At 39.2% G+C, this 12,410-nt stretch overlaps 1 protein-coding gene across 1 annotated transcript in view; it reads right to left on the reverse strand.

Annotated features, from left to right (window-relative positions):
• The window catches only part of magixb (MAGI family member, X-linked b), a gene marked incomplete at both ends in the record, with an annotated part of 44,328 nt that overhangs the window by 22,466 nt on the left and 9,452 nt on the right, over positions 1–12,410 (reverse strand). The window contains 2 exons of the mRNA XM_079238566.1: positions 3,199–3,315; positions 6,373–6,662. Of these exons, the coding sequence (XP_079094692.1) occupies positions 3,199–3,315; positions 6,373–6,662 (407 nt within the window). The remainder of the gene's footprint in view (positions 1–3,198; positions 3,316–6,372; positions 6,663–12,410) is intronic.

Raw genomic sequence — 12,410 nt, forward strand, 5'->3', positions numbered from 1 at the left:
TAAAGCCTGCAGTTGTAACGTTTGTTGGGCTAACTCCTTCTATTGCACCTATATTTCTGCATGTGCTGATTAAGTCTGTCTGCATGATTCCTTCTGCTTCATGATGAATGGGCCTGGAAATGTTCTCCAGCGTAGCAGGACCCCCACCATCCCTGCTGCTTTTAACTGGATCTAAAGGACCGATGTACCTAGTCTACCTGCTGATACGTCCATCAGTCCTGCCTTTGTACCAGATCTTGGCAGCACTTGCTTCTCTACTCTCTACACAAAAAAAAACGGAGCTGTTCGCTACCTTGTGTACATGCACTTAAAATTCCATACAATCTAAGAAGAATTAGAAGTCTCTGCGCCTAATTAAAGGTCTGTTAATAAATCTCCTGATGGCATCTGGCATGTGTGTAATTCTTCTTCTCCCCTCAGGATGCACAGTATCTCTCCAGCTGATACGGCGCGAGGCAGGGATTCATTATCTATACTCCCTCCTTGGAGATATATATGACATGTCAGCGGGGAGACAGAATGGATTATTGACATCTTCTTCTTCCCTGCCTGTCCCTGTAGGCGCAGCCCACTGATCCCCTGGAACATGGGTGAGGGAAGGATTGAAGAGGTAATTACACACAACTCTGTATCAACACCCAGAGAAAGCTGTCTGTCAAGATTGCTGCACACAAACAGCAAACAATGAATCCTCCAGCTGAAAAGGGCACAGACAGTTTGCCTGACATGCTGCAGCGAGCATATTAGAATAACTGAATGATGATGTTTCTTATCTGTGACTCAACATGAAGACAATTAGAAGTCTTTTACGGAGATGGAAGCGCAGCAAGCCTTGAGACCACGACTTTGGCTTTTAATCATCCAAGGACACAATGACGCCCGTTAAGTGGGATTGTGCAAAAAGAAAAAAGAAAGAATTGAATGGGAAAGTTGAAGAGGTTAATGTGAGATGAGCAAACCCTACTCAGAGCAAAATAATAGAAAAAGAAGACACAAAAAGAAGTCATTTATACCATTTTCACAATAAAAAGCTTGCTTAAATAAAATGGTTATTCTGTAATAAAGGGAATAATTTTGTTCCCTGCTTCCCAGGACTACACTGTATTCATCCGTCTGCCTCAGCATTAGCACACAAGTCCATTAGACTGCAGTCATCCCTTCCTCTGCTTTGGCACTGATAGACATTTGCTTTTAATTTAATTCCTCCCCTTTAGATTATTGATACGATAGCCTGCCTTTACTTCATTCTGTCATTCATTTCCATTTTTATGCACTGCCCTCCTGACTGAGCCTTTGTAATGTTATTTCTTGCATCAGTGCCAACTTCACTATCACAGAATATTGTCGCATCAAAAGGATTCGGGGATTAAAACACACTCTAAATAGCACAGCGCTACAAAGCCACATTTTCACAGAAAGAAATTGCATTTAAATGAGACATTTTAAAAAAAAGGAAAAAAAGCTACGATGCCTTGCTTTAAACAGTTTGCTGCCTCTCTGAAAAAGCTATTCTAATAACTTAAACCAAGGCTGATTAACCACAATATTAAGTCATTCAAAGTTTGAATAATGAACAAAATGGCAAGAATTAGGACAAAGATTGAAGAAAGAGATCAGGAAGAACCTACTTATAGTCCTGAAGGGGGCCACAATGAGCCACTGATAAAAAAATAAAAAATAAAAAAAAACCTCCTCAGCTTAATGTTCCTGTTAAACACAGCTGTCTCCTTCAGGGAAAACAAAAAAAACTGGAAAGAAAGACGAGAGATAGAAATCTTCTGGTGTGGAGCGAGAAGTGATGCTTTCAGGTGCTGTCTCAGGATCAGGCTGGCATGTGTGTGCCGGTGTCACCACAAGAACAACAGCATCTTACTGTGTCATCTTTAGGAGATCAGGGGATTACACACCAAGAGACCGAGTGAGCCTGCCTTGTTGTCATTCTTACTAAATTAAAGCACCTAGAGATGGCAGGAAGTCCATCTCATTCTGATTACCATGAGCTGAGAGCACCAATGTTAATTTGGGTCCCTGAGCCGCCGCCTGCCTTAGATGCCTGGCTAAGTAATGAGAAAGCTTAAAATGGCTAAAATTGCAATTACACTTTAATGTGATGTCCTGAGAGAAGAAGCTTTAGCTCTCTTGCAGCATCTTGTGAGCTTTGAACTGTCCTTTGTTGTGTCAGGGAGTTTGCTGCGTGGTGTAGTGGCCGGCTGTGCCACATGACCTACTTCCTGGACTAAAGGAGAGATTAGCAACAACTCCACACTCCCACGACAAGGTTAAGACTAAACACACACACACACTAATGCAAACAAACACACGCACAAGGTGGACCGTGACCTCTGTGCCACCGCCTGCACAGGTAAAATTAGAATGCAAAACAAGCCGGGAAATTGCAACAAAACCACAGGTCTTATCAGAGCGTGCTCATCTGTTATATCCTCTAGCTGTTCCCGGTGACGTCACCATGTCGGGGATTAAGATAGCAACAGATGTATAACTACTAGCTGCCTTTAGCTGCCACTGTGTTGGCTTTTATTCATAATAATTGAAATGAAAGTGCCTTTGCAGCCTAAAAAAAAAAAAAAAAGATCCTGTTACGTACAACTATCATCACATTTTACCATCTTCACACCAACGCAAACAAACACCTGGAGTGTGGATTAAAAACAGCAGGCAGCACATCAAACAATAATAAATTACTTTTTTTTTTGTTGATCTCCGTCGTGATTACACTTCTTTTTCAATTATCTTCTGCTTGGTAAAAAAAAAAAAAAAAAAAATGAATCTAAGAAATTCTGGACTTATAACCAACCTCCTCAGATTCCAAGTTTTTTTCTTTAGTTAATTAAGTCACCCAGCACAAGCAGACAGTGACACCAGGAAGGGTGGGAAACAGTTCTGTGCACTTAAATGCTAATTAACACCATGACATTCGCAATACAGCAACAGGAGATATGTTGTCACAGAATTAATGAAGCTGATAATGAACAAAAGAGATGTGCTCAGGTAATTTATTTGCATAAGCCTGCTGACGGTAAACTTAATATTCGCCTTAGTACATAAGATGCAATGCACATGTCATCAGCGGTGTAAATGTATGCAAAGGAGACTTAAAGGGCGTGGAGATATGCAGGCAAGAGTATGTACAGGTGTAGCACATATTGAGGGATATAATATTAAAAAAAATGGACTTACAAGGTACTGCTCGGAGGTAGAGGTTCTCTCTGATGACCTGCTGAAGTTGGCTGTCCACTGAGCCGGGCGTGAAGCACTTACTCAGATATAACCTGAGATCCTTGCACAAGGTGGTGCCTGAGGGGAGGGCAAACAAAACAAGCAGAGCATGGGGAGGGGGGAGAGGAGGAAAAAAAAAAACAGAGAGGAAGAGAGACATCAGATAGTCTTTCATAGAGTGATGATGCATGCTCTAACGTGACGGAAGTAGTAGTCTGTACTCCTGTCAGGATTCATTTACAGCCTAGACCCTCACATTCACACCTACTGATCCCACTGTTTAAAAAAAAACCCAAAAAACAACACAGATCTTGACTGTGAAATGTAAAAACCCCTCATATATACATGCAACACACTGAGGTTAATTGCTACAGACACGAGTCGGAGCTGTCACCAGGAGAGGCAGAGTCGATCACCAGGGTTTAGTTTCCTCTCTGTGGTCTCTTAATATTATCTCGAGTGCTTTACGGCCTCTGATGACAGGCCACTTGCTGTTATTGATGGCCTGTGCGCTTCCTCCGCTTGTCACCCTGACAGACGAGAGCCCTGCGCCTCCTCTGCAGTGCTGCCGCCTAGCTGTCTTCTCCCCCAACACCTCCGTACCCCAACTGTCTGCTGCGATCGCTCTGCCCAGTAGCAGACTGAATTTGCTGTGTCAAAGAGTGCAGCTTTGTTTAGCAAAGCCTGTCGGCAGCGTGTATGTGCGTCTGACTGGTCGCATGTGGCTGCTGCCTGTAAAGGGAAATTAATCTATAATCTGATGCCTTTTGGGGAAAAAATCATGGGCTTTTGTTTTATCATGTTATGAAACAGCAGCTATTTTCTATCCTGTCATAGAGTAAAAGTCAGGCCTGAAAGAAGGAGTTTCACACAATTTGCAGATGTTATAAAGGATGAGCGATGCAAAATAAAGAGCCTCTAAGGCTAAGCTGTCATAAAGCCTTCTTTAAACTTGTGAGTTTGTCATTTCAGTGGCATCAGAAATCTGTTTTGGTTCTCAGTGTTATTTTCTAAAAGCTTAAGTGCTTTCTGTCTCTGGAGAATGCAGCTTGGTGTCCTACATTTGAAGGCTGGAGCAGAGGGAGTTGTAGTAGTAGTAGTTGTAGGAGAAGTGGGAGGAGTAGGTGTGCAACAGCAACCCAGAGCGTCAGCACATCCATCACTGTCCACACTACATGCAGTCAAACTGCCCAGGGAGGGCCAGGAAGGCTTCAGAGCAGATAATGGATCTAGCAGCGGCCGAGGGTCCAGGAGCAAAGGTCCCCATTTACACCCCGGCGGCCAAATCAGCTATCAATCTAGTAAGCAAGGCCATCGGCAGCAGCAGTCAGGTGACACTCCGGTGACATATGATCCCGTTCAGAGCTAACAAAGATATCCGATTCCAGAGCCCCCTGTTCACATCATCAAGGCCTCTTGCCGGTGACAGAAAACTGCATCGCTCCATTCTTGTCATGTGTCATCAGTATTTTTTGAACTCCTACCCTCACATCGAACAGCCGCCTTGACACACACGCAGCGTAATTGACAAGCTGAAATCAGTGTGAGGATGCCACGAGCTGCAGATCTGGCTTATGAGAGTCACGGGAGGTTTACTGTGTAAGATTATAATGGATGACAGTTTAGACAGCATTGTTTGGGTGTAGACTGACGAAGCATTTGTTGTGGTGGGCAACATAAATAGCAACAAGTTAAACCAACTAAAGAGTTGGCGTGCATGGAGATCTATTAATAGAAATGTGTTGTTGTTTTTTTTTTAAATTAGAAATTTGGGGTTATAATTACTTTAGTTGATGAATAATAATGACTTAATGTCACAAAATATTGAGAAAATGTCTACAAAATAGAGACTGATGTGTGAGAAATAATGGGTTAGTATTACATCATCATGGGAAACTTTCCTTAGCCATTGATTAAAGGCTTTTGGACACAAATTTCTCTTTGTATGTGTTGTTTAGTCAGTCATGTGTCAAAAACTGTTATGCACAGGAAGCTGGCGCTCATATTGCAATTTGTTTAATGAATCAGAAACTTGTGAATCTTTGCATTACGAAGCAAAATGGAGGAGACTGCTGATAGGTTATCACGGCTGTAAAGTTACCCTGATCGTTTGAAGGTGTGGATTGCAGGCTGAGGTTTCAGATTTAAGCACCTGACTGAATATAACTCTTGCATAAGCACTTTATGTACTTTAAAAACAATAAGTGGTTATTTGTGTTTCTGACTGGGAACTTAGGAATAACCAGTTCACCATGGTGTAGGATTTCATTAGCTTATGTCTTGTCAAAAACACCAGTAAATGACTTAAAGATTTGCCTTTTATCAACATTTAAATAGGATTTTTTTTTTCCCTTTGTTGTCCTGTTTGTCACAAGATAAACAGACAAAATCACTCCAGTTACAAACCTGTACAATGCAAAAACTCAGCCTTAAAAAACAAGAAAAAAATACACAAAAATTAGGTAAATGTTGCTTAAAATAAGATAAATTATCTGCCAACAGAACAAGAAAATCTGGCTTGTCAAGACTTTCCAAAACAAGTAAAAATACTCTTAAAACAAGAAGAATTCTTTGGCGTAAAAACTAAGAATTATCTTAACTTAAAAAAAATAAGGATATATGTACTCAAACTTTAAGATTTTTAATCTTACTTAGATTTCTGTTTTTGCAGTGTGCGCTTGTACTCATCTGTGAAGAGTCAAGCCACCGTGTTTGGATTGTAAAATGGTTCCACTGCCCTCCAGGACCTGCCCATGAATCTGCCCATCAATCCAATCCAGTTCCTAACACCTATGAATGATGACTTTTGTATGTACAGTGGCCCTGAGTTGTCAGACAACTCTGAAAAGACACTTAAATGATCAAAAAATAAAGTCAAACTGGTTTCACAAACTTAAACAAATTATTCAGAACAGATAAGTGAACCTGATAAACATAATGTGACATCTCATTAACTTTTGAACATGTAACAATATGCAGGGAAAATGACAGTTTTGGTGTGTTTGGTAGGTCTCAACTTTCCCCAAAGAGTGAAAATTTCATGTCAAACTTGAAAGTTTGCTAAAATACACATACAGACATCTGGAAACAACAGAAAATCTGTGAATGAAGTTCAGTTTGCATGTTGAGTCATACCTGGTGACACAGTTTTGATTCGGATGGGATGCGGGCAAGAGTTGAGGACTCCACGAACATCTCCTAATGTCATGCCTAGCACCGGTGTTCCCCCAACCTCTAGGATGATATCACCCACTGTGAGGACACCCCCCGGAGCCGACGTGACAAAAGGAAACTCTCCATAATCTGCTCCTCCACCAACAGAGATCCCCAGTTCCCCCGACGTGCCTAGCAAGGGGACAAAGCTGTCCTGCACCTTGGAACGCCAGTGCAGCTTCTTCACCGCCGTCTTAGACATGGCAAAGGAGCTGGAAAGAAAATAAAAACAGGAATGCAGGGTGAGCAGGATGCGTTAGATGGAAGAAGAGGGGGGAAAACTGTAAATTACATAATAATCAGGGGAAAGAACCTGTGACTGTGTTTTTTGTTTTTTTTTTAAACCTTTGCTAGTTATCACCATCTACAGTTGCAGAATTTCACATTAGAGGTGTAAAAGTCATGAATAATTCCCGCTTTATGGGTTAAGATATTCAGACTAAGAAGGTGGCAACTTGAAATTCAGGAATAACCTCACATGGGATTTGCGCCTTTGTTTTCTGCAAACACATCACAGCAGCGACAGAATCTGAGGCTTTCCCACATGTTCGCGCTGTAGGCTGACGTTATGTTTGTACATCAACACTCAGCAGAGGAGCTGGTGCACATTTCAGCACATTCCCAGTCACATGGAAAAAGCCAGTTTGCATTTGATGATCACGTGTAGACAATGTGTGATAGATAAAACCAAATACCATAAAGCTGTGAGGTAAATACTTTCTGTCGTGTTTCTGTTCATGTGAATGAATCTATCACAAAAATACAGATCTTTGGCAAATTCTAGACAAATTGACATTTGCTCTGACATGAGATGTGGTTGCATGTGTTCTGTACTAAAGACAGCTGGCTGCAGATAAGGTGGGAAGTCTCAGGGCATGGGTGTTGAGGTTTTAAGCTTAAAATAATGTGTTTTGTTGCAATATGCTTCCTGAAGAGCAGCTGTGAGTGCGTGGGCTGTAGATGAGCCCGACACGGTGAAGATTTGTTTGAGTCGACCGTGATGTGACAGCTGTGATGCAAGAGAGCAGACGATCCTCCTCTGACATGATCAGAGCAGCACTGTCACCTTAACACGCAGGAAAACTGAGACACGCACGGCAAGATATCAGCATCAAAAAGATAGCACGTCAAATGAAAGACAAAGAGCTTGTTAGCGAGGGTACGGTTTTAAATTTGGGGTGAGTGGAAGAGAGGACTGATGACACTTCTCACAGCTACACTGTGCTCCATTTGCCTCAGGACTTAGAGCCCGAGGCTGGGAATGACATAGTATCCGATCGGTAAATGTTCCACTTGGAAGTCAGAAAACCAGAAAAATATTCTTCTTCTTCTTCTCACTAGGCTAAATGTTATTAGCAATAAGCTAATAAAAATGCATGCTCTCATAATGGTTGGATAGTAATATGTCTGAATTATTAGATGAAACACAGACAGATGATTTTTGCTGCACAGATCACAACTTTTATCTGTGGGTGTTTTTTGTTTTTTTTTACTTTTTACTTTTGCAACAACAAAAACAGAAGGTGTTTAGTTCGTTTTTCCCGCTGAAAAGTGCAATAGAACACCAACACACACACATATACACCCACTCACATGTGCACACACAAAAGTTTGGACACATGTTTCCCTTAAATCCAATCAGATATTAAAAAAAAAATAAAATTGTGACTTTATTATAGTTACATACTTTCTGTGTTTGGAAACTGGAAAATTTTCTCACGTGAAATAGGAAAGTTTGGTTGGTGGAATACAGAAAATTAAACCTTTAATGACCCAAACCAAAAAAAAGTGGTAAGAAAAATCCATTTTAGATAAATAAAAGGGAAATAAATGCAAATAATCATAGAAAATGTGTTACTTTACTTTAAATATATATATATATATATATATATATATATATATATATATATATATATATATATATATATATATATATATATAAATAATTTTTTTTTCTTAATTTGTCCCTTTAACAAAATGTAAAGTAACACATTTTCTATGACTATTTACCATTTATTTCCCTGTGATCTGTGAAAATACTTAAAGTGTACTTTTCTGCATTCTGGTGTGCAATAAGGGCCAAAAGACAAAAATCGGATTAAATTTTGAGCAAAGGTCTTACCATAAAATGACGCTAAATGTCTCTATATTTATCATATATGTCCTGCTAGGGCCTTACGAAATAAACAATCCCACTTGTTCTTTCTTAAATCAGTCTTACAAATAATTATGAAACTAATGTTTTATATTTTCAGATATTTTCAATTTGTTTCGATTTGTATCGTCATTAGCTCGGTGATCATTAAATCGAGGAACTAATGTAGCTTGATGGATTATTTCACCCCTGTTAGCCATTACAAACAACTTCACACAGATTAAATCTTCTTAAATGAACATTTTTATATTTCACTGATGCTAAATTTGATGGGATTAACATACCAGACCAGAGTTCAACATCAAGCCCAAAGCTCTTTTTTATGTACACACATCCAGAAGGCCCAATAAAACTGATTGAGAGAGTGGGAAAACAGGATATATCTAATCTGTTCCCCTTGACTGACGATTCAACAGGCAGATCTGACAGATATCCTCCTCTATCCACTCTCCTACAGCTCAACTAAAGTCAATTCCCCTGGTGCTCCGTTCAAACAGAGGCGGACAATTAAGGAAAGGGGGATGAAGCAAGCTCAAAGTGCTGTGAAAGCAGAACAATGTAACAATGAAATATGAATTGTTTGTGTTTTCTGCTCTGCACCGAGGAGCGTGGAGAAAAAAGGGATCAGAGAGGTCAGAAAGATGGAGAGGCGCCGCAAAGCCCGAGGTTGGCGTATAGGACTCACTCTTTTGACCTTGCAGGAGCGAAGCTCAGAAGCCATGAATAAAAAATAAAAAAAACAAGCAAAACGGTTCAGGTTTTGCTACAACATCAGGATCCCCTAAAAAAAAAAAAAAAAACCAGACAACTTGCCTTTCGGTCTCGTATTACAGGCAACAGTGACTGATGATGTTCTGGCACGTTTCAGCGAGACACAATCAAATAAATGATGCGGATTCTTTCAGCTTGTTGAAATTATGCTTATCACGTCATCCTTGCCAAACAGTGCCCCCAGTCATTCTCTCTGCCTACCCCACTGAGAAACCTTCTGCGGCAACACTGTCAACCTGCTTCCCCAAAGCCAGCCGGCCATCTGGCCACACACAACACAAACACCACAAGTGTGCTGTAGAAGGAAGGTAACTTTAACCATTTAAGGTGAAACAAGATTGTCCAGGAGTCATTTCTCTATAAGCCGCTGGGGTCTTTGTGTTTTCCCTAAAGAATTTTCAGAACCTGTCAGCAGTAGAGATTAAAATGCTAAAAATAAAACAACTGATAGGTCTGAAGTATTATCCTCTTGCAAGCACACAGTAAGATTGTGCATATGCATGTTATGGATAGAGGCAGAGCGCGTCGCCTGAGATGTAACCGTTGTCTTGACCTCTCACGTCTGATGGGGGTTTAATGAGGCACGGCCTGTCAGGTGCGCAGACGCCTGGACTCGTCCCACCGCAGACACACACCCAGACACCGCTTAGCTCTTGTCTCTGCTGTTGATACTACACATTTCCCCTGCACTTCACTTCAGCCAGGTCCATTAAAAACACAGGACTGAGGCGTGTTTCGATGCAGTGGGGGAATATTCTGCGTCTGCAGCAATCTCAATTTTATATCGGACATTCATGAAATTCGGTGTATCGTGGAGCTCAGTCATTTTTAAGGTACGCTAGCTTGTGAAAAAACAAACCGTGCTGTCACTTGGAATTTCTTTTATTGCATTACATGACATTTAACCGATGAGAGGGTAAAACGCTGACCTCATGTTTACTGACTCACGCTGCTTGAGATTAAAACAAGACTGAGAGTCTGTATCTGTGTTTCAGCTTCAGGAAACATGGTATACAGAGGTATACTTCTAATTTAGTCGTAATCAGCTGAACATGAACACCATGCTCACGATGACACTTCTAACAGGCTGTCATGTTGCAGGTGTATAATTTACCATCTCCATTAAGTATCTTTAACTTTAATAATTATCATTATGAGGAGGATCTTCGGTTATAGTTTTGTGGTTGGATTGTTGCGTGGTCACATAGTCACTCATGAAACTTAAATTCAAAGGTTCCTGGTTTTGCACATGACTTTTTCTGCTTTGTTTTTCTAGATGGACACAGTGGAAGAGAGTCAAATCCACAGGCTACAGTTTACTGTGCCTAGACATTTATGTTATTAATTATGAAAATCATGTCTTAAGTCACAAGAGTGGATTACATATATGATACAGTTTCTGAAAGCTTCACTTTATAATTAAAAACTTTGCTCAAACTCCTGTTGGAAACAATCTAAATTCTTGCCTTCTGACTCTTTAATGGGCATCAGAGCACAGAGACACTATAAAGAATTTTGATGCATCACATGGTAATAAATGGTAAATATCTTTAAAAAATGTTCAAAGGGACAGATAAAAGGGACAGATAAAAAAATAAAAAAAAATTCTTACCATTTTGCACAAGTGTATTTTTAATCGGTTAACTATATTTCACATGTAGTTAAAAACATATTTTGTCCTTCACTTTTACCATTTAAACATTACAAGAACCCTAATACATGCTCATAGGTTTAGGTCTTAAAGGAGAACTACTGAGCTTTGGCACACCTTAACACAGGAGCTTTAATGATTCTCATCTTATCCTTTGGAATTAATTTTCCACCTTTCATCCAATAATGTCCTTTATGAGTTTCCTGGTAAGCCTTTAAAATGACCAATGTGTTGATTTCTGGTTACTTCATGATGATGCTGTACCATAAGGCAAAGCAAAGTTATCACATGATACGCTGGTCTGGAACATGAAGCTGAAAAGTGTGTCTTTTCAGGCTCAGTACACTGATATGTGCACGCTACTGAGACACGTTGTACCCTGCAGTGTACCATCAAAATAAGTCAAAAACACAGCTTAAAGCTCAAAAAACGTTTGTAGTGTTGCTTTAATTACATTTCTAATTTCTTATCATGTGTTGTCTGCTTTTGCTTTTATTGTTTGGTCACAATGAGGAACCAGATCATGTTCTTAGTTTAGGGCCTGGAAAAAGAAGGTTGTGATAATCCATAAAAAAACTGCTTGGTTAGTGTTTGGAAAATAAAACTCAACCAAACGTCCACCAGATGGTGAAATGTTAAAGTTTCCAGGTCACAGGGTCATAAATTATGTATTTAATAAGAAATCTAAGAAACAGTAGTCCTTCCTCGGGACAGTGGGAGTTTTTAGTAATTGTTTTAGTTGTAGTACAACTTTGATACAGAGTAGTCACAATAAAAGTTGTTCCGCAAGTCATATAATCTATACTAGTAGTTACAGTTAAATATGTTCTGTGAGAATAAATACTAGGATAAATGTCTGCCTGTTTCATTTTGTTACTCATATTTACGTAAATTAGTAAGGTTTGATCATCTTATTTCAATTCAGTTAAGTAAAATTTAATTACGAATTACCAGGCAGATGTCGTACACTGCCACATCATTATTTTGTGATCTTACATTGCACAACTTATTAACAATAACAGCAGTAGCTGGGAAAGTACTCATAGTAGTTAAATAGGGATAAATAAATAAACAGAGATAAATGAATAAATAACTAAATAAATAACTAAATAAATAAATGAATAAATAGAGAGAGAGAGACATAAATCAATAAATAACTAAATAAATAAATAGAGATAAATGAATAAATAACTAAATAAATAAATAGAGATAAATGAATAAATAACTAAATAAATAGCTAAATAAATAAATAACTAAATAGAGAGCGATATAAATGAATAACTAACTAAATAAATAAATAAATAGAGATAAATGAATAAATAACTAAATAAATAAATAGAGATAAATGAATAACTAACTAAATAAATAAATAGAGATAAATGA

This window comes from Telmatherina bonti (assembly GCF_933228915.1).
Source record: "Telmatherina bonti genome assembly, chromosome: 4".
NCBI classification, from domain to species: Eukaryota; Metazoa; Chordata; class Actinopteri; order Atheriniformes; family Telmatherinidae; genus Telmatherina; species Telmatherina bonti.